Source organism: Monomorium pharaonis, chromosome 10 (genome assembly GCF_013373865.1).
Source record: "Monomorium pharaonis isolate MP-MQ-018 chromosome 10, ASM1337386v2, whole genome shotgun sequence".
NCBI classification, from domain to species: Eukaryota; Metazoa; Arthropoda; class Insecta; order Hymenoptera; family Formicidae; genus Monomorium; species Monomorium pharaonis.
Genome location: NC_050476.1, coordinates 8,556,958 through 8,583,704, shown reverse-complemented (window position 1 = coordinate 8,583,704; position 26,747 = coordinate 8,556,958). Strand labels below are relative to the sequence as shown.

The 26,747-nt window shown below is 28.4% G+C and overlaps 1 protein-coding gene across 1 annotated transcript; it reads left to right on the top strand.

Annotated features, from left to right (window-relative positions):
• Window positions 1–3,542: 3,542 nt before the first annotated feature.
• LOC105840172 (sorting nexin-4) lies at window positions 3,543–11,396 on the top strand. Its single transcript, XM_012687039.3, has 10 exons — window positions 3,543–3,772; window positions 4,302–4,408; window positions 4,535–4,751; window positions 7,057–7,162; window positions 7,252–7,361; window positions 8,483–8,620; window positions 8,787–8,997; window positions 10,067–10,199; window positions 10,282–10,396; window positions 10,602–11,396. Exons 1-10 carry the CDS (start codon window positions 3,695–3,697, stop codon window positions 10,650–10,652), a joined length of 1,266 nt encoding a protein of 421 aa, XP_012542493.1. The 5' UTR covers window positions 3,543–3,694; the 3' UTR covers window positions 10,653–11,396.
• The last annotated feature ends 15,351 nt before the right edge of the window (window positions 11,397–26,747 follow it).

The window sequence follows — 26,747 nt, the reverse complement described above, 5'->3', positions numbered from 1 at the left end:
TATTTAATATTAAAAAATTTACCCCCCCCCCTCTCTTTCTCACTCTCTCTCTCTCTCTCTCTCTCTGTGAGTGTGCGCGCGCGCGTGCGCGCTTAATTACTTTAATTTTTTTATTTATAACAATTCTTTGTTATAAATATTTATAAATATAACAATTAAAAATGTATTGTATAAATGTATTTTGCTGCAACGTTTAAAAAATGTAATAAAATAACTTTGGTACTAACGTCTTCTTTTTATTCCTTAAACGTGTATTGAAAAGAGCATTTTATATTTTAACGTATATAATTGATGTTATAAGGGGATACTGGAGTTGTCTGTTTTACCGACAAAAAAAGATAGTTAATTTTTATTTCACAATATCTTTTTATTTCTTTTATAGATTTGGAAATCCTTAACCCTCTGCCTACACATGGGGTTATGGTAACCCCAGTCGATTTTGAAATGTTCGCTACTTAAAAGTATTTAGCAAGGGGACGTTGGAACCAGGGGGGAGAAAAAGTTTGAACTGTGCTCTACTTATTCCTCTTTGGACGTTGTGAATGTTCTGAAAACAACAGAAGTAAGAGCATCGAAAGTGTGTATTGGGGTTACAATTATCCCGTGTGTAGGGAACGTAACAAAAAAAAAATGGAAAAGTTCCAAATTTGAAGGGTAAGTAAAGTTATTTTTTTGTTCATTACGTATCATTTGCGTATAAAGTACTTATATATATTACCAATGTCGCGATCACACTTTGCAAAAATATGCTGCAATTGTAGCATTACAAATTAAAAAATTTTTTTATAATAAATAAAATCTTTTGTAATAAATATTTTTTGTATTAATAATTATGTTTTTTAAATAAATATTACTATTTTCTTTTACTATTGTGTTTAAACTGCATTCATTTTTTACTAAATTTACATTACAAAATAAATATATTTTTTGAACAGAATAAAAAAACTGACAATAGATTCTTAAAGTACAACTCTTCCCCTTTCCATTGATCACCATTTTAATTACTTTATTTATTTTTTTCTAATAAATACGGGCGTTTAAAGAAAAGGCAAATTTTTACAAAAATTTTTCGTTCCTTTCTCATTCTTTTCAAAAAAATCTCTTTTCTTTTAATATCTTCGACTTTTTAACCAAGACCATTATAATTCTGAGATTTTTTTCCTTTCGATTAAAAAAAAAAAGAAGTTAAAATTGATTAAATATTTGGAGATATAAGTCAACGAAATTTTGGGGTAACGTAACCCCTGTGTGTAGGAATCAGGAGAAAAATAAGGTGTGTAGGCAGAGGGTTAATATCCTATCCCTACAGGATACAAAAATACGCATTGTTACCAGTCTGTGGAGTGGAGTTTCCGCCAAAAACGGAAAAAATTGTTAATTTGTTGTCACATCATAACAATGTTTGCTTAATATAAAAGATCTACAGTTTGTACCTACAAAATTCATATTCACAGACTAGTAGACAACAAGAACAAACAGTGTTGAGTTTCGAAAATTAGATTTTAGTGCCTAATTAAGACAAAATTGTGAAACAAAAATTTTAGTTATATACGCGTAAAAAGTCGATAAGTAGAGCAAAAAAAAAATATTTTTTGTTCTTGATATAAAGTCCAGTTCACAGATGGATATTAATATGTCTACTTTAATTCTGGAAAAGAATTTCCAAATCTATAAAAGAAATATATACGAAAAATCTTATTAATGAATGTGCACGAATGACTCTACATTATTGACCTCGATCAAGTTTGAGAGGCAGTCCAGCATCGCCTTATTGTAAAAATAGTAGTTCTATTCTAAAATTCCTAGATAGTCTGTCAAAAGCAGATTATATCAAATATTTGTTATCAACCGTTGTTTAAAAAAGCCAAATTGTCTGCGTATGCAAATCTTACTTGATTTCTGTCACCCATTTGGTATCAGATTCTATGAACAGAGTGTGCTAACAAATTGTAAGCATATTGTTGAAATAATGATACACTGTCAATTTACTATCAACTTTTTAAGAAATCTCTTGATAATCTGATAACATTTTGCATGTATTTTGCTTATTAGATTATTACTACTACTATATTATTATAAACTAGCTATAAAAGCCATACGGAGAAAAATGGGTATAGATTATAATTTTCCTAATACTTCCCTAATGCTTCTTGTGACCGGCGATTGTCAAAGATAATCGCTATTTACAATAATTTATAGACATACACTATTCGAAATAACAATATTGAAAGTTTTCCATCACGACTTACGCCATCTATTAGAGGATAAAAATTGTGTAATTATATTAAAGTGTTAAAATCGGCAACTTTACGCATGAACAAGTGACTAGTTTCGACGCACTGGTAACAAAAAAATATTTTTTTTTTATGGAAAAAAGCTGATTAGTTATATCAATAACTGATGTTGAAGCAGTTTGCGTCAGTAACTTGCTTTATTAGTGACTGAATATGAGAATTAGTAACTGGTAATGCTCCTCAGTTGACATTCAGTTTGATAATGAGTGAATGTATACAATAAATAGTCAGTTACTAATAATACTCTAGTTGATAATTCGTTTTAATGGTAATAAACACATACACATTTTTTTAAATTCTTTTCTTAAAGATTATTGCGCAATATATAAATATTCGATTTTCTACAATCATGTACAAAAATATGGAGTAAAATATTATATGCAAATGTACATATAACATACCATACAATAAATATTATATGTATTTATAACATATAATACAACACACATACAATAAGTATTACATAACATAATTCATATAATATTTTCATCACATATATTACACTCGTTATATTTGCTTTCAACATATTTTATATGTTGAAAAAGTAATAATCTTATTTATTACAAAATTACGTTTAAAAGTAGTAAAACGACAATACTGCATATAATAAAGTTTATTACAATATATTTGTACATATAAATTGATATATATTTATATAATATTTTCTGACTAGAGTTTTTTCATTATAATAGACATATTGTATGTATATAAACATAACAGGTTCCATATAATATGCAATATAAATTATATATATATATATATATATATATATATATATGTAGTTATACGAATTGTTATACTGTAAACAAAAAATTTAGATTTTGCTGAAAGAAATTTGTAGAAAACAAATTTATTTTAATAAATACTTTTATAAATTTATATTATTCTTACAAAGTATTATATTTTTTAGGTCTCTGTACATTATGCAAAGCTACTTTGTATTTTTAAACAAACTGAATTTAATGAATTTATGTCGGTAACAGAATTATAACGTTTTAATTGATCATATACGAACAAATAGCTTTTTGATATCAGTAATTAAAAATTTTGCTTGCTAATATAAAACATTTCTGACAGCGTATTGGATTGTGAAAATCATTAGATAAATTTCTTTCAATATCGTTAATTTCTATGTTTTTCCAACAAGTTTACAAGTGTTAAAGTCTCACGATACTGATGTGAGTTTTGTAACGTCCGTATCTGAGACCGGTTGGACTGTCGGATTATGCGCAGCATGTTACAACTCGCCTTACAGCCCTGCGGCGCGGCAGTGTCGATACGACCGGTGGTGGTAGCAGGTCGACGTTGGTAGCGACCCGACGTGATGCGAAGAATCAAATCGAAGTCCCGCTGGCTGGGTCCGTAGGTAGTCGCAGGCAACGTCCAGACGTAACGGAATCATGGAAGAGGTCTTTCAAAACGGTAATTATCAGAGAGAGGCCAACGCAAACATGACCGCTGTGGAGACACGGAAAGAGGTAAGAAGCCTTGTTTTTCGCATACGTATTCATCCGTGGCAAATCGATAAGTCAGAATTCTCATCGACATCACGTATATAGTCCGCCTTTCGGCGTCACGCTCGCACATCAAACGGAGTTGTGCTCCAACTCCGGAATTTTGGAAAAAACGTCTACGACCGCGCGCTCATCGGATTAGACGGACGTAGAAATGACGCCGAGATTGATCGATCTAATTCTAATTGAGTTGCAAACGGGGCGAATGTGTATCGCGCAGTAATCATCGGAGCACTGCGCAGCGTCTCTCAATTGATGTCAGTGACTCGCATTCTATTCTCCCCTCAATCCCCTCGTGTTTTGTATATATGTTGTGTGAGTTTCCGAGCACAGCTGTTGCGCACTGTACTAATGTTTGTCTTCGCCAAAATCGCGACATTCCGTGATAAGGAAGTAGACAATTAACAAAGCAACAATATCTTTCAAATTGGAATAAATTGTTCAAAAAGAATATATGTTACGCCGCAATGTATCTCTTTATTTTCTGTACTAGGACTGCCTGCTCGACCATATGGAGATCTCAATAGTGGAGGCTGAGAAGAGAGCAAATAGAGCACTTAATTTAAGAGAATTCTACACGGTATACCTCATTGAAACTAAGTGAGTAAGATAGTAAAGATACGAATCGCGCATAACGGAGTTCAAATCGAACTAATACAAGTCTCACTTAGGAAATACTGTTATCGGAGTTATTTACATGTAAGATTCCTTTGTTTCTTTTTGCAGAGTCACCGACCCAGATTTTAAAAACGCGCTAACTAGGATAAGTTCGTTATGGCGGCGATATACCGAGTTCGAGTTGCTTCGTGCTTATCTGGAGATTTCTTATCCCTACATCGTGTTGCCGCCGTTACCAGAAAAAAAGGTTCTTTACGCATGGCAAAAAGTAACCACTGACACATTTGATCCCGACTTTGTTGATCGCAGAAGAGCTGGACTCGAGGTATACCTTCTGACTTGCATCTGCAATGTTACTTTTTAAATCTTGTAGAGTGAAACTACTATAAAATAGTAAAAATTGAGCTTATTCAATTGTTTGTGATTTGCCATTTTACTGAAAGTTAAAATTTATTTCTACGAATTAAAAAAAGAATTAACTATATTAATCGGAAATATGGATACAACGTCATAGAAATATCAATGACTGATAATTTTCATTAAAATAACTAGAAAAATTTTGGGACTTGTGTTCAAATTCTGGCCACACTGAAAGAAAATTTAATTACATTAATTGAATATTTGTAAAAATTAACTAATATATCTTTTTGAAAATAAACAAATTAAAATTCTTACAAAAATTCTCAAATTAATTTTTGTACAAAATTGTAATATCAAGATATATATCTCATTTGGATTAATATTCAAATTCAATTTTGAGAACTCGCAAGAGAAATCGCTTTATTAGAATATAGATGAAAAATCTCATAATGTGCTTTTCATTCAATTCTGTATGTTTTTTTTTTTTTTTAATGAAAAATTGAACTCCGTGTCTAATGTTAGTGCTGCGTACTGCTATATAAATACATGCACCTTTTAGAAAAGATATATATATATATATATATATATATAGAAAGAGAGAGAGAGAGAGAGAGAGAGAGAGAGAGAGAGAGAGAGAGAGAGAGAGAGGGTGGTATTATGGCCATTGTAAATAATATAGTCACTCGTATTATCTCTGTTATTAGTTGACAAATTCTAGTAATTACTTATGGAATCATTTGTTTAGTAGCCTTATGAAGTGGTGTTAATGTAATAATACATAATAGCAACGATTATTATAAGGCTTTTGAGAATTTCGAAACTTTTTTAAGGTACAATTTATAATTTAATTAAACGTACTTCCTTCTTTTTAAACTTAAACACATTACCATCCAAATAAATGTACACTTGAATATTTTTTTGTTATTTAACTTTTTATTCGGCTGTACACATTTCGAGTTATACAAAGTTAAACAATGACATAGAATTTTGTTAATATAGCCACCTAAGCGTACTGGTAATGATCATTTCTATATCAAAAAAATTCTTTGATGTATCCATTGTCATTCTACTGTTAACTAATAATTCATGACATGTACAAATTATTATCGCGATAGAAGGAAGAAATTACGTATAAACCTAAAAATTTTACCTTTATTAAATATAAGTCTACCTACCTTTATCTCTCTTCACAATTATGCTACAGTTTTTTTTAACCAAATAATTTTTTTATACAAATATATACAACTTTGTAACAAAATATTGTGACTTTTTTAAACAAAGCCAATTTTTTACATTTATTTTTGTAGTGGCCATATTACCATCCCCTTTTCTCATCAACCCATTATACAATGTCGTTACATTTTTATAAATAATATGTGATATAATAAATATTTGAGAATATTGAATCTAAAATCTAATAAACAACATTTTAATGAATATAACCGTTAAGTTTCAATTTAAAATATTAATTATTAACAAAATTATTATATACACAGAGAGAAAGATTTCTTTGAATTTAATAAATTGTTTTGTTCTACTATTCCAAAGCATATATTTCTTTGTTTCTAGTAAATTTCATTAAATCTAAAGAAATCTGTTTAAAATTTATTAAAACCAAAGAAATATATACTTTGAAATAGTCGAACAAAACTGTTTATTAATTGTAAAGAATCTTTCTCTCTGTGTAAAATGTAAATGGATGACTATATTACCACCTTTTCCTATATATATATGTGTGTGTATATATATATATATATATATATATATATATATATATATATATATATATATATATATATATATATATATAGAGAGAGAGAGAGAGAGAGAGAGAGAGAGAGAGAGGGGGGGGGGGAGAGAGGGGGGAGAGAGAGGGGGGAGAGAGAGAGTTATAAACTGCTTAAAGCAGTACTACCATCAAACACAGAGTTTAATATATAAGCAGACATTTTCTTGATCTAATCGGAAAACATTGACCAGTTTCTTAAATTATAATTATTTTACTTAAATATTCTTGTTGCATACTAAAATATTTGATTGCAATAATTAGGAGTTTTGTTTACTTTTATCAAAAAATTTTTTTAATCAAACACATGTTGATTTAAATTTTTTTTCTTTGGAGAATAGGAATTTTTACTTATTCAGTGGCAAATCACTGAAACAATTACATAAACTTAACTTCCAGAAATTAGAAAATACCAAATGTATTAAAAAATAATATAATAAATAATGTATATTAAAAGAGCCACTAAAAATATTTCTGTGTACAGAATTTTCTTATAAGAGTTGCATCACATCCCATACTTTCGCGCGACGAACATTTTATGGGGTTTCTTCAGTTGAAGGATGGTTGGAGAGAAAGTGTTAAAGAAACAGGTAACTCTACGCATAATCAAAAGAATTATTGAAAATAAAAATTTATAGTTTAAAAAATGGCTTAGATAATTATATTAATTATTTATTAGGGTATTTGCAAATCGCTGAATCGAAACTGAAAGCGCTTAGTGTTGCAGTACGACTGAGAAAACCGGACAAACGATTTGAAACTATAAAAAATTATGGAATTGAACTGCAGGTATACTAATCAAAATATTATCTTTAAATTACATATTTTACTTTCTACTATAAGAAAATTTCTACCTTTTTTATGACAAGTTTGAAAATTTGTTTTGCTCATATTAAAAAAAAAAAAACATTCTATTTAATAATATCCTTATTTTCAAAAAGTTAAAGTTGAATTTACTTACATATAGAAATTTTATATAATTTTATCAAGAAAAATATGTTCTCATTATTCAATCATTACAATTTTTATTATAATTTTCTATTCAACTTATTATAATTTTCATGAGTTGAAAGGAAAAAATATCAGATAAAAAATAACAATCTTTAAACCAAAAGTTAGTTTTTTTAAATATTATATTTTAATGTTATATTATGTGACTATTATGTGACTAAAACAATTATACTCTTTTTTTACACTATCATAATATTAAAGATACAGTATTTTCCTGAAGTTTATCAGATTCTGTAAATATAATTAAATTATATGTATATGGTTTTTTGTGTACCGGATGTTTTACTTTATAATATTACCAGTTAATATCTCAAAATCCGTAATTTTTAAAAGAAAGTATTTTAAATTATAATTATATCTGTAATGATAAAATTTAAAAAATCTACTTTTTAAGGTTATCGCCAGGGCATTTTATAAAATTTAATTATAAAATTTTTTTCATAATATAACTTTTTAACTTTTTTCTGTATATAAAAATATTAAAATAAAGTGATTGAAAAATTAATAATTTACAATATGTTTTATATTTTATGTCGAAAAATGTGATGTATAATAAAACATAAAATATTTCGTAAATATTATTTTTTCTATAACTTTGTCCTAATAATAGTTTTGTACAGAATAATTAGAAGCGTCATGAAACCATATTATACAACTTTTATTTAAAAAGTTTTCTTCAAAAATATATGAATTTTAAATTTTTGACTTGGAAAAGTTAAAATGGAAAACATTCCCTGATGGAAAAGCAAAAATGTAATTTCTTGTTTATAATATATAAAATAATAATTATTAAATAGACTATATTAATTGTAATCTTTTTCTTTGTGTATTCATGTCTTAATTATGATAAAAGTATTGTATTCTATAATCAATATTCTATAAAATAATTATTTTTACAGAATAATTTATGCAATCTCCTGCGAGTACGTGCACGGCTTGTTGAAAAACAACACAATCTATATAAGTTGCATGCAAATTATGGGCGTGTCTTCAGCGAATGGAGCGCCATAGAGAAAGGAATGGGTGATGAATTACAGGTATTTCTTGTTGTAAAAGTAACATCGTAATATGTCGAGTACCGATAAGCAAAAAACATTACTTTTATTCATTAATGTTCAAAATAGAGCAAGTAAAGCAACTTAATAAATAAAAAAAAAACCGCTTTATGTTTGCAAAACACCGCATTACAGCTTGTTTTCTTAGAAATCGGGGCACTACTTGGACTCATTAGCGGCGACAATAGATACCACTCTCGAGGAGGAAGAGCTCATAGCCGATCAACTAAAAGAGTGGCTGTTCGGTGCATCGGCATTGCAAGCTGTAGTTAGACGCAGAGAAGCCTTGCAATTGGCTAAGGATGAAGCGCATGACGCCTTGACTGCTACGTTCGAACAGAAGGACAAAGTCATGCAAGGTAAGCTCTAAAAGTTTCCCGGTTAAAAATATGTTTAAAAATGATAAAATAAATTAACTGTTTTTATTTTTTAGTACAATTATTATTTATTTATATATTTTCCAAAACAATGAATTAATTCTTTTATATTATTACAAAACATTTTAAATTTTTATTCTTAAAAATTGTTTTAAGGAATCCACAAAGATTATTTTTATTATTTAATTTAGTCATAATTTTTTATTTTTTAAATTAAAGTTTACGTGAAAAAAATTTATTAATTATGAAAAATAATTTTAGTATTAATTATTTTAGAGATAAAAATTTACAATGTTTCTCTTAGTAGAATAAAAAATTAATTTTTTGTTCCAAACTTTGAGTAAAGTAAAAATCAATTAATGACGTAAAAATAGTTGTATTTTATTATGGTTTTTATGTCTTTTTATTTTTATTTATATTATTACAGTTAAAATAATTGTATTCAAAATATAACGTTTGAATTGTTATAAAATAGAAAGATAAAATTATACAAAATGGTAAGACTTTAAAGTTTCTGGGGGCAACTATAAAAATGTATTAAAATAAACTATTTTAATTTTTTAATTTATTAACTATCCTTTATTTTAATACGTTTTTTTTTAACAATAAATTTATTTTTTTATTATTACAAAATATTCGAAATTTTTATCTCAAAATGTTTAAGACAGATTGTTTTGACTCATTGTTAGCTTCTAGTATAATTATTTTTTATTTTTGAAATACTAAAATCTAATTTGTTCGAAAAAAATGTATCTATGGCATATGCTAAAGGAATGATTACCGCATTAAACTATTTCAAGGACAAAATTTTATAATATATTTTCAGCAGTAAAAATTATTTATTATATTCAAAAAAATATTTGAAATAAAAGGTAATTATAATAAATAAAGAAAAAAAAACTTATTTTATTTTATTATTTTTTTCTATCTTTCAGGACCAAAAACTTTTGAAATTTATTCTATGTATTAGAATAACTATGCTCAAAATATAACGATAATTGAATATATATATATATATATAATATGTGAAATAATACACTTTGTTTTTAAGGTAAATCTGGTTTGATGTCACGCTTATTTGGTTCTGTGGACACCGAGGAGGTTCGTGAATTGAAGATTCTCCAGCTGGAACAGCGAATTGCGCAACACGACGAAACTGTAAAGCAAATGGACGAAGATTTAAAGTAAAATCGTGTTTCTAAACATTGTTTTAATTAATAAATATTTCTGGACAAACATTAATAATTTTGATTAATCGCTATATAGGTCTTTCTCTATTAAAGCCATAATGGATATCGAGAGGTTCCAACATCAAAAAGTCATAGATTTGAAAGAGACCTTGGCAGCTTACTGTGTTCTGCAATTTAAACTAGCTAGGAAGGTCGGTATATTTATAGATAATATTAAATTTAACGCTTTACAGTGTATTCCTGAGCATAACAAAATGAATGATTCTTAAAATTCACTTTTTGAATTTTACTTTAGTCATGATTTATTTTAATGCCATTTTATTTGATCTATCGTTCTGCTTGGATATCTTTCGCTTTTTTTCTTGATTATAATATTATTCTTTTTTATTGTCACAGAGTCTGCAAGCTTGGCAGCACATCAAAGGTTGTCTCGAAAGTATACCATGAAAGAAAGCGACATTTGGCGAAGCAGACTGTCACAGAACAATAATCGTTTCCACGTTTCTCATTCGATATACATTCCCGTATGTGTAAGTTCACTCATGTCGTACGCTTATTACATTCAATGTACATGATTGTTACTATTTAAAATATCAAGCTATAAGAAATATTATATATGTATATGTATGTAATTCATGTTGGATATACATATATATAAATATGTCAGAACACATTATTTAAATATTTATATGTTTCGTATAATTTATAAAATTTGCTGTATGCAAATGACGATATACATATACATAATTATTGTAATGTAATTTTTTATACACTGCCTTTCTGTAATGTTCTGTAATGTTCGAGAAATAAGCACATAATTTCACAACTAAATCTAATTATTTTTAGAAAATTATATATTTTTTTGAATGAATATAAATCATATTTGTCATAATAACCATTATCAAAAAGCAATATACGCGATAAACTAATTGTATTATTATTTATATCATTTATTATATATATTTATCTATATGTATTCTGTTGTATATAGATATATTTTTTTCAGTATTATTGTCACAAAAGTTATTGGCATTCAAGATACAAAGCTTTTCTGTTAGTTTATAAGTTTATTGTTAGGTCACATCATAACAGCATCTGCGATGAAATTGATAGTAATTGTATTATATATTTCAATTGCCCAAATTTCTCATTATGTTCGAAAGTCATGCATAATATTCCTATGGAAGGATACTTGTTGAATTATTTCTTCCCATTGCATTTAAGTATAAGAAAATGTACAATTTCTATGCGTTTTCACCTTATTTTCTATAGGCGGGCATTTATAAATTGTTTCATATACATTTATATATAATATATATATATATATATATATATATATATATATATATCTTTGTTACATTAGCACGTTATTAAATATATATTCAATTTATGTCTATGTCTCTTTATTGACTAACACAATATCGTTAAATTTTATGTTCTTAAAAAAAAAAAACTTTATTATTTATTTATTTTTTAAAAATAGGTAGGTAAAAATTTGCCGTAACAACAAATTCAACATAACAAAAAATACAGTTGCAGTCAATTTTGTAGAGACAAAGCTGTACTTAAAAAAGCATATTATGCAAAATAAACTTATATATTCCAAATTTCATGCGCATATTTTTATTCGTTATTCTACTTTTACTGATTGAATCAATTGTAACGTTGTATTGTAATATCGACAAGAAGTTTGTGTAAACACGCACATGAAATAATAAAGATTAATTAACAAAATAAATAAATATAATATTGTTTTTTTACTATTAAATTTTACCCATTACCGCCCAACCGTCTATTTTGGGACACTTGCGTATCTTGGCCAGATTTCATGAGAAAGAAATCCCACAAATACATTTCTAGTAGTAAAAAGGATTGCTCTTTCCATTTTTGACATTAGTTTTAACGCACAACCCTCGCAATAATTAATATGGCGTCTCTAATGGGGGTGAAAATTAATTCGACTATTTTTTTAATATTGCAATCGTAATTCTTGTTGACAGAATGATTGCAATATTAAGAAAACAGTCGGATTCACTTTCACTTTCATTAGAGCCACCATATTAATTTTTCCGAAAATTGTGCGTTAAAACTAATGTCAGAAATGGAAAAAGCAACCCTTTTTACCACTAGAAATGTATTTATGGGATTTCTTTCCCATGAGGTCTGGTCAAGATACGCAACCCAGTGAACACATTTTATAGCGGCAATATAACATGGAAGTTACAAGTAATTTAACATTGTTATTCTTGTGATATGTAGGTGCTATATGACATGGAAATAACCTGTTATAATATTTGTTATACGCAAGTGATATAGCTGTTATACATCGTTTTGGCGTTACAGTTATTCAACAAAAATTGTATAATCGTAACATAACACGTTCGTATCAATGTTATTACGGAACGATGCATCGTAGTAGTTGACTCAGAAATAAGACAACATTATAACATCCTGAATGATAGATCTAGTTAATAATAAAAAAAAATATTATAAAGATAATGTTTTCAAAAATAACGGTTTGTCTACAATTACTGCGCACAAAAAATGCACAAAATCGAAATTCATCATGTGCTGAACAAAAACAGAATAATAAATGTATACTATTCAATTTTTCTTAGAATTACGATCTATATAGTTAACCATCTAATTAATCATTTGAACGCTTCAAAGATTAGTGCTAAATAGATCGCAATTTCCATCAAATTATTAAAGTTATGGAAAAAGATAAATTTAACAATGAAATTAATAAGTAAATAAATTAATGCTATTTATTTTTAATATGTTTTGCAAAATTTAATTGCTTTTATAAAAAATAATATAGTTGCTTCAGTTTATAACATATAGGTATATGTAGACAATAACAAGTATCCATATCGATGAGTCAAATTGGCGTAGCAGGTAGAGTACAAGGTTCGTCATCCAAAGGTCCCAGGTTCAAACCTAGCAGCGGCAAGTAAGAATAAAATAAAAAATAACATAATTTAAATTTAATTAATTAATTAAAATTTATTTTAAATGTAGTATGTGCTGTTGATAAAAATAATTTTTTAAAAATGAAATTTTTATTTTATTTTATTTTTCTTTGTAACTGTTGTGTAACGGTTAGATAACATGTAATTATAACATGTTATATTGCTGAGTCGGAAATTGTAACTTACATGTAAGTTACGTGTAATTTCAGAGTAACGTAACCTGTTATATTCGGTTACATTGCTGTTACACTGCTGCTATATTACTGTGTTCACTGGGAAGTGTCCAAAAATAAACGGTTGGGCGATAATGGGTTAATATCATCACTCAAAAATATTAAGAGGATCCGGAAGTGACAGAGTTACCGATATTTTTGGGGGAACTTGGATTTTTGAATTGAAATAACAAAATGCAAAATTCTTTTACAGAATTAAAGTACGCACAAAAATGAAGGGGGCGACGTACGATTTGTTCTGACAAATAAAAAAAAATTGTTATTTATTAGTCACCTAACGACAATATTTGCTTTGTATAAAAAATCTACAGTTTATATGTATAAAATAATCACGTCGCCCCCTAGAAAAAACTCTCAGGAATAATATCGTGCAATTAGAAATAAAATTAGAAGTCTACAAAAAAAGATTCGCATTCCGCAATTTGGAAAATGAAAAAACGAAAATTTAGGTTATGTATGCGTAAAAAGTCGATAAGTAGAGCAATATAAAAAATTTTTTTTTTGTTTTCAATATAAAATTTAATTCATAGATTGATATTAATATGTGTACTTTAATTCTGGAAAAGAATTTCTAAATCTGTACAAGAAATCCATATGAAATCTCATTAATGATGTACATGAATGACTCTACATTATCGACCTCAATCAAATTTTAAAGGCACTCCAGGATCCCCTTAATAAAGGAACCTAAAATATTAAGTATAATTAATACTATTAAGTTATCGTAATACTAATTGTAATTTACATCAGTCAAGCTAAGGGTATAGAAAATATTTTTTTAAGACCCCCTTCTCAATCTCTTTAATGCCCGAATCACACTAGCGTTTGGAGATTGCGTTTGCATTTGCGTTTGCATTCGCGTTTGCGTCTACGATTGTCTCTTGACAAATAGAAGGATGGCTAAATGAGAATCGTTAATCGTAATCGCCAGCAGCTGTCTTCTGATTGATCAAGAGACAATCGTAGACGCCAAACGCCAATCGCCAAACGCTAGTGTGATTTGAGCATAAAAGAGTCTCTGAAGAATGACGGTTGGCCGAACTTATTTCGAAATATATCTGCTGCAACCAAAGAGTAATAAATAATAGGAGGAGGAACTTTGATGTCAAATTTGTAATCAGCGATCCCCAAACTCTCACATAATATAATGATTTTCAGTAAATTTGATAGACTTCAAACATTTTCAACCGCCATTTGTATTGGATTCGCCATCTTGAATTTGACATGTCTAATAACGGAATCGCAATCAGCGATCCAAAAAACTTTTAAAAACCAATTTGGATCATAAAGCAATTGAAAAAAATATTTACATACGGAGAAATCGAATATTTCATAGTTTTTTCTCTTCTAACCGCCATATTGGATGTTGCCATCTTGAATTGAAATATACTCACACGTCCATTTGAAAGTCCATGTATCATTAATGAAATTTCGTATATATTTTTTTTATAGATTTGAAAATTCTTTTCCAGAATTAAAGTACATTTATTAATATCAATCTGTGAATTGGATTTTATATCGAGAGCAAAAAAAATTTTTTTCATATTACTCTACTTACCGACTTTTTCCGAATCTGCACTCACACATACATACAAGATTTTCATTAAAAGAATCCATTATACTGAAGCGTCTAGGCTCATTTCTAAAAGCACAGAATTGTTCTTTCTTTTAATGCAATGTGCGAGGCACGCTTGTTTTGTACGTACAAAGTCTAAAACTTTTATACGCAGCAAATGTTTTCACGAGTCAACTGCAGGAGTCAATCACAAAACTGTAACTTTTTAATTTTTGTTCGTTTTTCATATAAACTTGTGTACTGTGCACTCCGTTAATGTCTATATTTTAATTCTGGAGAAGGATTTTTAATTCTGTGTAATCAACAAAAAGATTTTTTTTTAAAACAATAATCGCGTTTAATCAGTAAAACAGACCCAGCATCCCCTTAAATGAACAAAATTTGATCCAATAAATAACTCTTTTTACGGCTTGTAAACGTAATTTGACGAATATAGTCTTATTCCTCAATCTATTCCGAACTGCGGTGTATCATTCATTTATACGTATAAGCTACGTAACTTGTATTTTAAAGCAAATATTTTTATGAACAAATAAACTTTAAAAATTTTTTTGCATTTTTGGTCTTGATCTAATTGTCCTCCTCCCACATAACACAGTGTCTTCTTAAAGAATTCATAAAGTAGTCTTTCTTTCTGAACAGTAATTCCTGAGGAATTCATAAAAGAATATTTTAAGAATAAGTAGGAAATTACATGCACCATGATTCGAATTCCTCAGGACTTCTTAAAGTATTCATATAGAATTATTTGTTAGAATTCCTCAGAACTTCTTAAAGTATTCATTAGGACTTCTCCAAGTAGATATCTCAAACGGAATTAAAAAATTTATTTTCAAGATTTCTGATAAATGTTCCGATTTTTATAATATTGGAACGTTTCTCAGAAAAATTTAAAAAATAAAAAATTCTGATTAATTTTGTAAGAGGAAGAAGATTATACCATGTTTCAACCAAGCTATAGTCGTATCTGTTAAAGCATGTTTAATTTCTGTACCTGAAAAAACGGTCACTCATCCAAGTATTAACCATCGCCAACGTTGCTTGACTTCGAAGACCGTACGCATCCTAACGCCCCGTGATGATCCATAAACACTTCTTGTTTATGCATACATATTTGTTAATATATTGTTTTGTTAATTATATATAGCGCATTTCGTGTATAAAAGTATAAATTAGCATTTATTAAGCGATATATAATTATAAAAATGTAATTGAGATTATCCAAACACTCGAGTAATTTCTAATGAATGCTCAAAGTATTCCAAATAATAAATCGCGAGGTATTCATTGCAATGAATTCTTAAGGGGTTACGCCAACCTAAACGGTCGAAAAACAGGCCTAACTTTGATATTTTATTTCTTCTAAACGGGTAGTGGGAATTAAATAAAATTTTGTGTGATTATTGAGAGACTTATGTTTTGACAATATAAAAAAAATTTTTTATTAAACAATGGCGACGCAAAGCAGAAATATGGCCGCCGACACACATTGAGATTTGGAAAAACGCATTTTGCGGTGACCACTGTCCCGTCTAAACGATCCATCTGAAACAAAAAAACAAAATGGTGTTTTTAAGCTAACAGTATTGGTTTGTCGGTGACAATCGCCAATTGTCGATTTTATCGTTTGTTACAAAATGGCGATGAGTTGAAGTTAAAATTAAAAAAAAAACGAAAAATTTTCGTCCTTTTCATTTTTTTAATTTTTAATGAAGATCGATAAAAAAAAATAGATCATCACCGACAAAAGAATGTTTCTGAGAGTATTGTGTAAAAATTTGAAAACGATCCATCGATTAGTTTTTGAGATCTGGTGGTCACCGACTTTGAAAACCATGTTTCGAGAAAAACGCGTTTAAAGTTTCAAGTTTAGTTCTACTATTGTTAACAGCCGAATTTTGCACTTTACCTCTAGTCAGCAATTCCGGGGCCATATGAGATTCCTTCCACATCAATAGCAGCAGCGCTCTGTGAAGACTTCTGTTGACGGCGAGCAATCCTTCCTTCGCGCGTCGCCTTCTGCGCTCGTACTTCGGTCACATCGATGCGCGGTCTTGATTTTCGCAATATGCAGCACAATTCTTTTATTATCATTAATAAATATGCGGCAGCACCTTCATTAAATGTGTATGCAGCAATATTGGCAGCAATTTGCACAACGTGTGCACCGCTGTGCTGCACTTTTGGCGCTATGCGCCAAATCAGATTGTTCAAACTTTCGTTAACGTTTTGCATAAATCCACCGACGCATTTCTCCAGTAAATTATCACTAGAAAGTTGTTTTGAAATATTGGACGAATGGCTTTAATCACATCATCGTCCAGTGGCGATTTATGTTGATATTGCTCCAATTCGAGCACTCGAACGCTCGATCCCGTTTTACTCAACTCTCTGTAATTCCGGCATTTTTTCAGATATCAACATAAAACTTTCAAGATATATTCTTGAAACTTGAAGCTTCAAGAAAATGTAATTAAAAAAATCGAATTTTTTTTCCGTTAGGTTGGTGTAACCTCTTAAGGAAAACTTCAATGTGAACTCATTGTGGCTAATTCCTCAAAAATTCTTTATGTATTCATTTTTCTACTTCGCCAAGTATTCCTTAAAATGACTTCTTTATGAATACTCTAAATATTCCAAATAATAAATCGCGAGGTATTCATTGCAATGAACTTTTAAGGAATACTTCAATGTGAACTCATTGTGGCTAATTCCTCAAGAATTCTTTATGTATTCATTTTTCTACTTCTCCAAGTATTCACTAAAATGACTTCTTTAGGAATTTCTGTTCATCTTTGTGTTATCTGGGCTGTTTATTTGTGTATGTACTTTAAATATGTAAAAGGATTTTTAATTCTGTAAATTCAGTTCGAAACTAAATGGTTCAACAGAATGTCGGTAAAATAGAAGACTTTAGGATCCCCTTAAATGTAGAAAAATCTAATAGATATTTCGAAGATAAAAGAATTCGATGCAATGATGAAAAATGAACATTACATCCATGTAATCCATGTAAATCACGTGGATTCTACGTGGATGTCACGTAAATGTTTTATTAGGGCCACTAGCCATAGATTTTAGTATTGTTTTTAAGCGGATGTCCACTTGAATATTCACGTAGATTTCACAATGCCGATCTACGTAGCATTAATGTAAATATTACGTACTATTTTATTAAGGTATTATCTATTCAATTATCGTTGTAATTTATTTTTAAAAAGTAAAAAGTAAAAAGTTAAGTAGCGCGCGCGAAGAGTGCGTCTGTGGTGTCTAGTAATTTAGAAAACAAAAAAAATAGTTCCAATTAGTACATCTCCACAAAATTATTTGAATACATTTAGAACTACATAATAATTATCACAGAACTCATAAAACTACACGAAAAATGTTTTATGATGCACAGAACTCTTAAAAAATTAGTAGCGTTTTATCAAAATTTGCATTTGTATGTATACTTAAATCAATAAAAATTATTAAAAAATTATTATTGTTTGCGGACAAAATTTTTTGAAAAGCGCTTAAACACGATTAGGATTACACGAAAAATATTTTATACTACACAGAACTCTTAAAAAACGAACAGTGTCTCAGCAAGATTCACGTTCACATATATATTTCGGATCATAAAAATTATTAAAAAATTAATTAATGTTTACTGGCAAAATTTTTCAGAAGGCGCTTAAGAGGATGCTAAACTGCTCGTCAAACTTGATCGAGGTCGATAATCTAATCATTTGGGCACGTCATTAACCAAATTTTGTATGTATTTCTTTTATAGATTTTAGAAATCCTTTTTCAGAATTAATTGTGGAAGATTTTTAATTCTGTAAATGCAATAAAAAGTTGTACATTGAAACAAATTGTACAATTTTGTCGATAAAACAGATAGGATCCCCTTAAACATGGAAAAAATTTTTTCTAAAGTTCCTAGGCTCATTCTAAAAGCACAGTATTGTTCTTTGCTGAAATGCCAAGTGCGCCTCATGCTTATTTTATAAGTACAAAGTCTAAAACTTTTATACGCAGCAAATGTTTTCACAAGTCGACTACAGAAGTCAATAACAAAACTATAATCTTCTAACTTTCTTTCGTTTTTTGTATGAAATTGATCGCAGCGCATTGCGTTATTATCTGTATTTTAATTTTGGAGAAGCATTTCCAATTCCATGTATTTATTACATGGATTTGGAAATCCTTTTCCAAAATTAAAGTACAGATAATAACGCGATGCGCTGTGATCAATTTCATACGAAAAACAAATCAAGAATAAAAAGATTTCAGTGTCCGAAAAATTAGTGATATATAGAAAATATAGTATAATGCACAGAACTCCTGTATCAGAGTGTCAACCAGCGTCTCACCAAATACGTCTTTTGAGGTGAAAATTATTAAAAAATTAAAGAAGCAGTGTTTTGCCAGAACATTCTCTAAAACTCATATAGAACTTTAAGTCTATTAAAGTACTGCAAGACATGTTATTAAAATTTTTGTTGGACAAAGTGATTTGTTATATGAACCTGGCAAATCTCTTTATATTAATGCGTTTTTTGCTTCAATATGTGTTTGATCTATGAGAAACTCTAGTACTATTGAATATAAACTCACAACTCTTAGGGCCTAAACACAATGCCAGGCAACAGGCAATAAGAACAGAAATAATGAAAGAGAGAAAGAGAGAAAGGATCTTCTTCTCTCTTTCTCTCTTTCTTTATTTCCTGTTTCTATTGCCTGTTACCTGGCATTGTGTTTAGGCCTTTAGTAGTTTATAATTTTCTAAGAATTAATATGCCAGCTTCCCACACACCACTAATACGACACGAAGCGATATGACGTACCGCCAGCGCCGACCGCAGCGGCATTGCCTGAGTCACACTAGTCACGGTGACACAACATCTACAATTTTTTTTTAACTATGTCCCACTACATAAAAAAATTTGAAAAAAATATATGTTAAGGTAGACAATTTGGGAATATTTCTGTGAAAATACTTCTAAAGAAAGTGGTACCTTTAAAATATAATAACTCTAAAATGGAACTCTAAAAAAATTCTTAAAAAATTCAAAAAATTTGGGGGGGGGGGTGTTTTTCCAACAAAAAATTAAAAAAAAAGTTTTTTAAATAGTCTTACTGGTCTACATAATATAAATATACGCGGATTAAAGAACACATGATATAAGGAAACATAAAGGTGGTCACTCACATCAGTTGTCAGTATATAAACATCGTTTAACAATCCCCGTATATTTTACATTGCATAAATGATAGAAGAAAAAGAGAAATTATCGAAATGTTCTTTATAAAGAAGAATCCCAATTCCATAAATTTAAAAAAAGATGCTGAGAATTTAGAAAGTGTCTATTACATGGTAATAAAGGCTATGTAATTTTTATTTTTAGCATTCGGTAATGTATCTATGTACGGAAATATTCAGATTCTTGTTTGCGCTTATACACGCTTAACGACAAGTATAATCTTGTTTTGACTTCTTGTTTTAAATGAATTTGACTTGTCTTTATTATAATATTCATCGTTTGACCATTGATTGACATTGAGACACGTAAATCGTAACGAATTACTTTTTATAGCGTACTTTTTATATTTTTATATATTTTTTATATTTGTGACCGTTGTAATTTTAGAATTGTTTGTAAATTTGCTGCCACAGACTTTTTAACGATTGTAGTATCGCAATTAATTAATTTGTAATCATTTGAGAAGGATCAAATCCCATGGTCAAAATGTCGTAATCATTTAATAATTTAATAAATAAATTTAGCCAGTCAGTCGACTATATAGTGGTTTTTTTTTGGATTTAATTACTGGTGACGATAAGCGATTCTTGCTGATTATACATAATACATATTTTTTAAATCAAAATTGGTTAAGCCGTTTTCGAGAAAAATCACTTTTCCGATTTCTTTTTCCCCTTCATAACTCCTACAAAAATGCATTTTTTAAAATAAAATTTATAGAAATGTTATATCACACTGATATCAACTTATGACATCAATTTCAGTTTGATACGTGCAGGGACAGATTTTACATACTTATTCTGCTAAGCTCTTTTTAATAATTTTTGACAATTCTTTTATTTACAGCCCTTGAAAGTGTCTTATTTGAATTAACTGTTTATGTAATATCTCAATTATTCTTAAAACTTTGCAGTAAAGTTAAACTTTGTGTCACAATAAAAGTGAAGATAACATAAACAAAAATAAGCTTTAAAACGATATAAATGAAGCTAAAAATTGTTAAACGTTTTAAACCTGCATGTTTCTTAGATTAAATTTCTTTAATTAACGGCAAAAGTTTTGCCCTGCATATTAAAATTATCACGAAAAAGTGATTTTACAGCATGACAACGCTCGGCCTCAACGCTCGTTGCCAAACCCGTTAAAACCTACTTGGAAACGCTCAAATGGGAAGTCCTACCCCACCCGCTATATTCCTCAGATATTGCGCCGTCCGATTATTACTTGTTCCGTTCGATGGCACATGGTCTGGCTGATCAGCAGTTCCGCTCATATGAAAACATTTCAAAATGGCTTGATTCGTGAATAGCCTCAAAAGACTAACACTTCTACCGTCACGGTATTTGAGCTCTGCCAGAAAGATGAGAAAAAGTTGTCGCTAGCGATGGGCAATACTTTGAATAATTCATTTGTAACTATTTTTTCACAATAAAATTGCATTTTCATAAAAAAAAAACAGTGAGAACTTAGTTGCGCACCTAATAAATGTCAAATGTACCTTGAAAGAGTATTGAAATGATTGAAACTAAAAAGTGCTTTATAACAAACATTGACTAATACGTATTGTCATATTAGCGTCACTCAAAATGGCAGCCTGCTAAACAAATAATTCCATAAATAATTATTATAATTTGTAACTTAATAACGGAGATAATACGAGTAATCATAGTGTCTACAGTGGCCATAATACCATCTTCTCCTTTATTATTTTCAAGATTCATTCATCTTCTCTTCTATATAAATTTTAATTACAAGAAATATATTCTTATTATAAAATCAATTTATTTATTTCAATATAAAAATGTCAATAAAAGAAAAATTGAATATTTGTATACATGTATAATTTATTATAAAATAATTTATGGTAAGAATATGTTTGTAAAATTATTAAAGTCATTAGACATTAATGTCGTCTCATAAGCGAAGAAATATATAGATGTGACATTACGTGTTAAAATAAAAACACAAATTGTAGGCATTTTTTTCTAATTGTAACAATTTATCTTTTTTAAAGTAAAAATTCTTTTATTTTTCATGTAAGATATTGTGTACCCATTTTTGTTTTCGCTTTTTACATTTTGTGCATTTTCATCTAAAAGCAATGCAATTCTTGCGAGTTTTTCATCATTGAAATCTATTTCTTGTCAAAATCACTAAACAAATTCATTACAAATACCAAGAAATAAATAATATACGGCTACGATTCGGATAGCATACGGATGGCACACAGATATGCAAGAACAAGTGTTTTTAACATAAATATGACACGGATACGAAACAGTTATGTTTGAATCAATCTTTAAATAACTATGTATATTTTATTGCTTGGTTTTAAACAAATAACTTTTTAATGAGTAATTAAATTGTTTTGTAGTAACTTGTTTGTAAATTTGATGAAAAAATATATGAATTTAAATTAAATTTAAATGTTTAAAGAATCAAGTGCAAACAAATATTAAATAATTTTTAAACAAATAAGAAAAATGTGCTCAAATGCTTTATTCAAACATAATATTCAAATATTTAAAAAAATTTGGAAAATTATACTTTTAGTAATGGTTAAGATTGTAATTCACATCTTTTTAACTTTATAGGCTAAAAGTAGATAATGACAACATTTTTATCTCTTCATTAGTATCAACATTAAAGCATATCGTATATCAATAAAACATTTTTTAAGAAATTAATATCTTATAACTATTTATTTTATCAATTAATCTCGACTTTTCGTATTTACTTACGGTGCATTCAAACTTTTGGTATTATATATGTATATTTTTAACATACAGAATGATAAAGTGTATTTTAAAATATAGAATATTTTCTACACACGGACCATATTGTCCACACACGTGCAGTTTCAGAGAATTACTTTCCGCCAACTCAAACATGTTCCCGCTCAACTGTCAAAATATGAAGGATAATTTTATCTAGTTGTGGACTTTATTAGAATTCCCGAAATAATTTTCAAGGATGTGAGTACAAAAATACAAATATAATTATGTTATTTAGTATTTAACAAAAACTATAGACAGTGTATTTATGTATTATGTACGAGAAATTTTAAAAAATTCTTTGGCTTTAAAAGTCATGAATCAGTTTTTATTCATATATAATTTGTAATACAGTTATTGGCGCCACAACCTTAAAAATAATAAATAAAATTTAAGCAATAGAAATAATTTTACATTTAAAAACAATTTTTATAATTTCGATAAATTAAAGTTTTAATAACATTTTGAGTAATATAGAAAAAAATGTAAAAAAAATTTGTATTATAATGATTTCAATGTAAGTGATGTTGCCACATTTCTACTAATGCTATATGTAAAGACAATTGTATAATTCATGAATATTTCATACTTTCATATAAAAATGATACAATAAAACTTTTTCTTTTAATTTTAAAATATTCTTTGTACTCTATTTTTTCTTATAAATACAGTTTTTCATCATTTTTATACTTTTTTGCAATAGTTACTTAAACTCTCCTTCCCAGACAATTAATGCTATTTTAGAAAGTTATATAAAAAAATATAATTAACAAATTTGAAAAAATTCAGAAAGCTTATTAATTAAATTTCTAAATTGTAATTAAGTTTTCACATTGTGTAAAAGGACTAGAGAACTTCTTAATAAAATTGCTTTTATTAAATAGGACTAGTTTGCGATTAGTTTAAGGGAAGAAGAAAAAACAAACATTATATAAATTTCAGAAACAGGTGTCTACATCTGTAATTATCAAAATGTCGATACCTAAAGATTCAATATACATATACAGCAAATAACATTCAGTAAGAGACACGTGGAAATAAATAAAGAATTTTACAGTTAACAATTTATACTTATATTATATACATAACAAATAATATTACATTATAAAAATTTAATCGATGTGTACGTGAGAAAAGCTATAGAATTTTACTTTAAATTGTCTTCTACAGCATTTCGCAATAATACGAAAGTAAGATTTGCAGATATAAATCTGCAAACAAACTCGACATACATGCTTATACCAATTTTATTAGGCCAATTCAATTAACTTTACAACACATGTTCACAAGGAATGAATTTACAAGTAAGAGAGCATTTAGTAGATTCTTATTTGGAAACTAATATTGTTGTAGTTTGTACAATTTACAACGATCGTTTACAAGCAATGCGTCCTAAAACGCTTTGATACATTCGTGAAATCAAATTATCCAAAATGGTCACTTCTACTCAATTTTTTAACTCATTTTAAACGCATGTTATACATTACACGAAAATAGGATTATTGTTTTAATCAATCAATCAATAAAACACATTAATATATGTGTAATTATATTTTTAAATTAAAAATTAACATTTTAATTAAATATGCATAAAAGGTTAAACCTAAAAAATGTTAATTAATTTGCCATTGATTATTTTGAAGTCCTATTGTCTTAATATTTTTCTGTCATTTATCGCTGATTATTCAACAAATAGTGTAGTGGCCTTACTTTGAACAGTCGATTCAGTTATTAAAACGGCTTATATACAATATTCAATGATAAATATTATATCATAATATTTGTACTTGGCAAGAAATATTTGGTACTTTATTTCCTTTCTTCAAAAACAATAGAAAATTAGATAAGATTTTAATTCGATACTTTAACGCTTTTAGAAATAAAATTTTGTTGCATATTATTTAATTCATAATGTCAATAAACTTACTTATTGGATATCGGAAATGTGAGAATACACAAAATTAAGAAATAACTCACTAATATCATGTATTCGTTTTCGATAAATTCGAGCTATATAAGGAAATCTCTTTTTAATGATCAATGAGTGCGTACCTGACGAGAATGCGTTCCGGGAAGATTTACGAGTAGATAGTAGTATGTTATTTGATTTATATATCGAATTACCATGCAATATATGATCGCGATATTTCTGACATGTTTACTCCTTCGATGCACCAAATTTATTAGATTTTATGCAACATTGGATGCCAACATCCAACAATCGTACAAAATTGCACAAAACCTGTTTGGCAAATATAAATAGTAAGTCAGTACATTAATTATACAGATTCTTTTAGAGATCTTTCTATTTCCTACGTTCATTGGACACATATTAGGACGTTGTTAAATTAATCATAAAATAAACCCCAATAAAACAGTTACGTGATATCCACGTGGAATCCATGTGATTTATATAGATTACGTGAATGCAGGTTTTTCCTCAAGTTATCCACGTGAATGCAATGTTCTTTTTTCATCACTGCAACGAATCCTTCGAAGTATCTATTAGATTTTTTGTGGATATATTTATTAAGAAATATTTATAAGGAATTTACATAGATGTTTCGAGAAACGCTGTGCGCTCGTCCGCCAGTTAGTGCACAGGCCATCGCAGGCGGCGTAAATCTCTCGGAGGTAAGGTGCACCCGACGCGCTACAGAAAGACCACCCGCAACACGATTAAGACAAGCAATAATTAGCTTCTGTCCGATGTGGAAGAAGACCGCCACATAATACTTTTATGATCTACTCGTTTTAATTGGATGAATTTGCTACAAGAAAAGTGAAATTTTTACTCCAGTTAAATGAAGAGATCACTTAACAAGCGAACAATTAATTCTTATAAGAAGTGAGATATCACTTTATTTTAAGTGGCTGTATTTTTACTATCACTTAGAGTGAAATCCCATTCTTTTGGAATGACGTGTCACTCCAAAAAATTAAGATAGTATGTGTACACGAGGATATTTCTAAAATTCATAACATTTTTACGTGGTTTCTACGTCGAATCTATGATCGCGTTCACGTAGATTCTAGTACCGTTTTTGAGCGGATGTTTACTCGAATATTCACGTGGATTTTACGATGCCGATCCACGTAGCATCAACGTGGATATCATGAACTGTTTTATTGGAGAATCTACAAGCGTCACTTATCTTATCAGTCTTCCCCAATCCTAAATAAGAGACATATACATTTAACCGAATCAAAACAAACGTTTAACTTTGCAAATCTTTTTGTGGCAAAAAAAGAGGAAAATTTGTATTACACTCTATAGACTATATTTTTTCTAATTGTGCAACATTTAAATTATAAAAAAATAATATAAAATAGTAAGAATTCAAATATATTTAAATTACATTTTCAAAAACATGTGATCATTATATTTTAAAGATAATTTGATCGATTAACTTGCAATATTACATATTTTTTCTAAACTAAGATTAACGGAAATTTTTTATAATAATTAGTTTCTTGTCGTAACCAAAAACAAACAAATTTATAATAAAAGGTCGCTACGTTGACTTTAGTTAATTGGATTTTTGTTCAAACTCAATATTTCAGAAAACAATTAAACAGATCTATGTTTTAACTTTATAAAATATATTATTAACAAATATATATATATGTTAATAACATATGCTATTGACAAATATATATTTGTTAATAACATTTAAAAGTTAAAAAGAGATAAATATGAACAATGGAATAAACACGATTTTCTGCTATTTTCCG

Excerpts from the sequence above, each read along its gene's own strand:
- LOC105840172 (XM_012687039.3), top strand. The coding sequence starts at position 3,695 with ATGGAAGAGGTCTTTCAAAACGGTAATTATCAGAGAGAGGCCAACGCA. Across the intron at positions 3,773-4,301 it reads CTGTGGAGACACGGAAAGAG|GACTGCCTGCTCGACCATAT; the intron begins GTAAGAAGCCTT and ends TTTCTGTACTAG. Across the intron at positions 7,163-7,251 it reads AGAAAGTGTTAAAGAAACAG|GGTATTTGCAAATCGCTGAA; the intron begins GTAACTCTACGC and ends ATTATTTATTAG.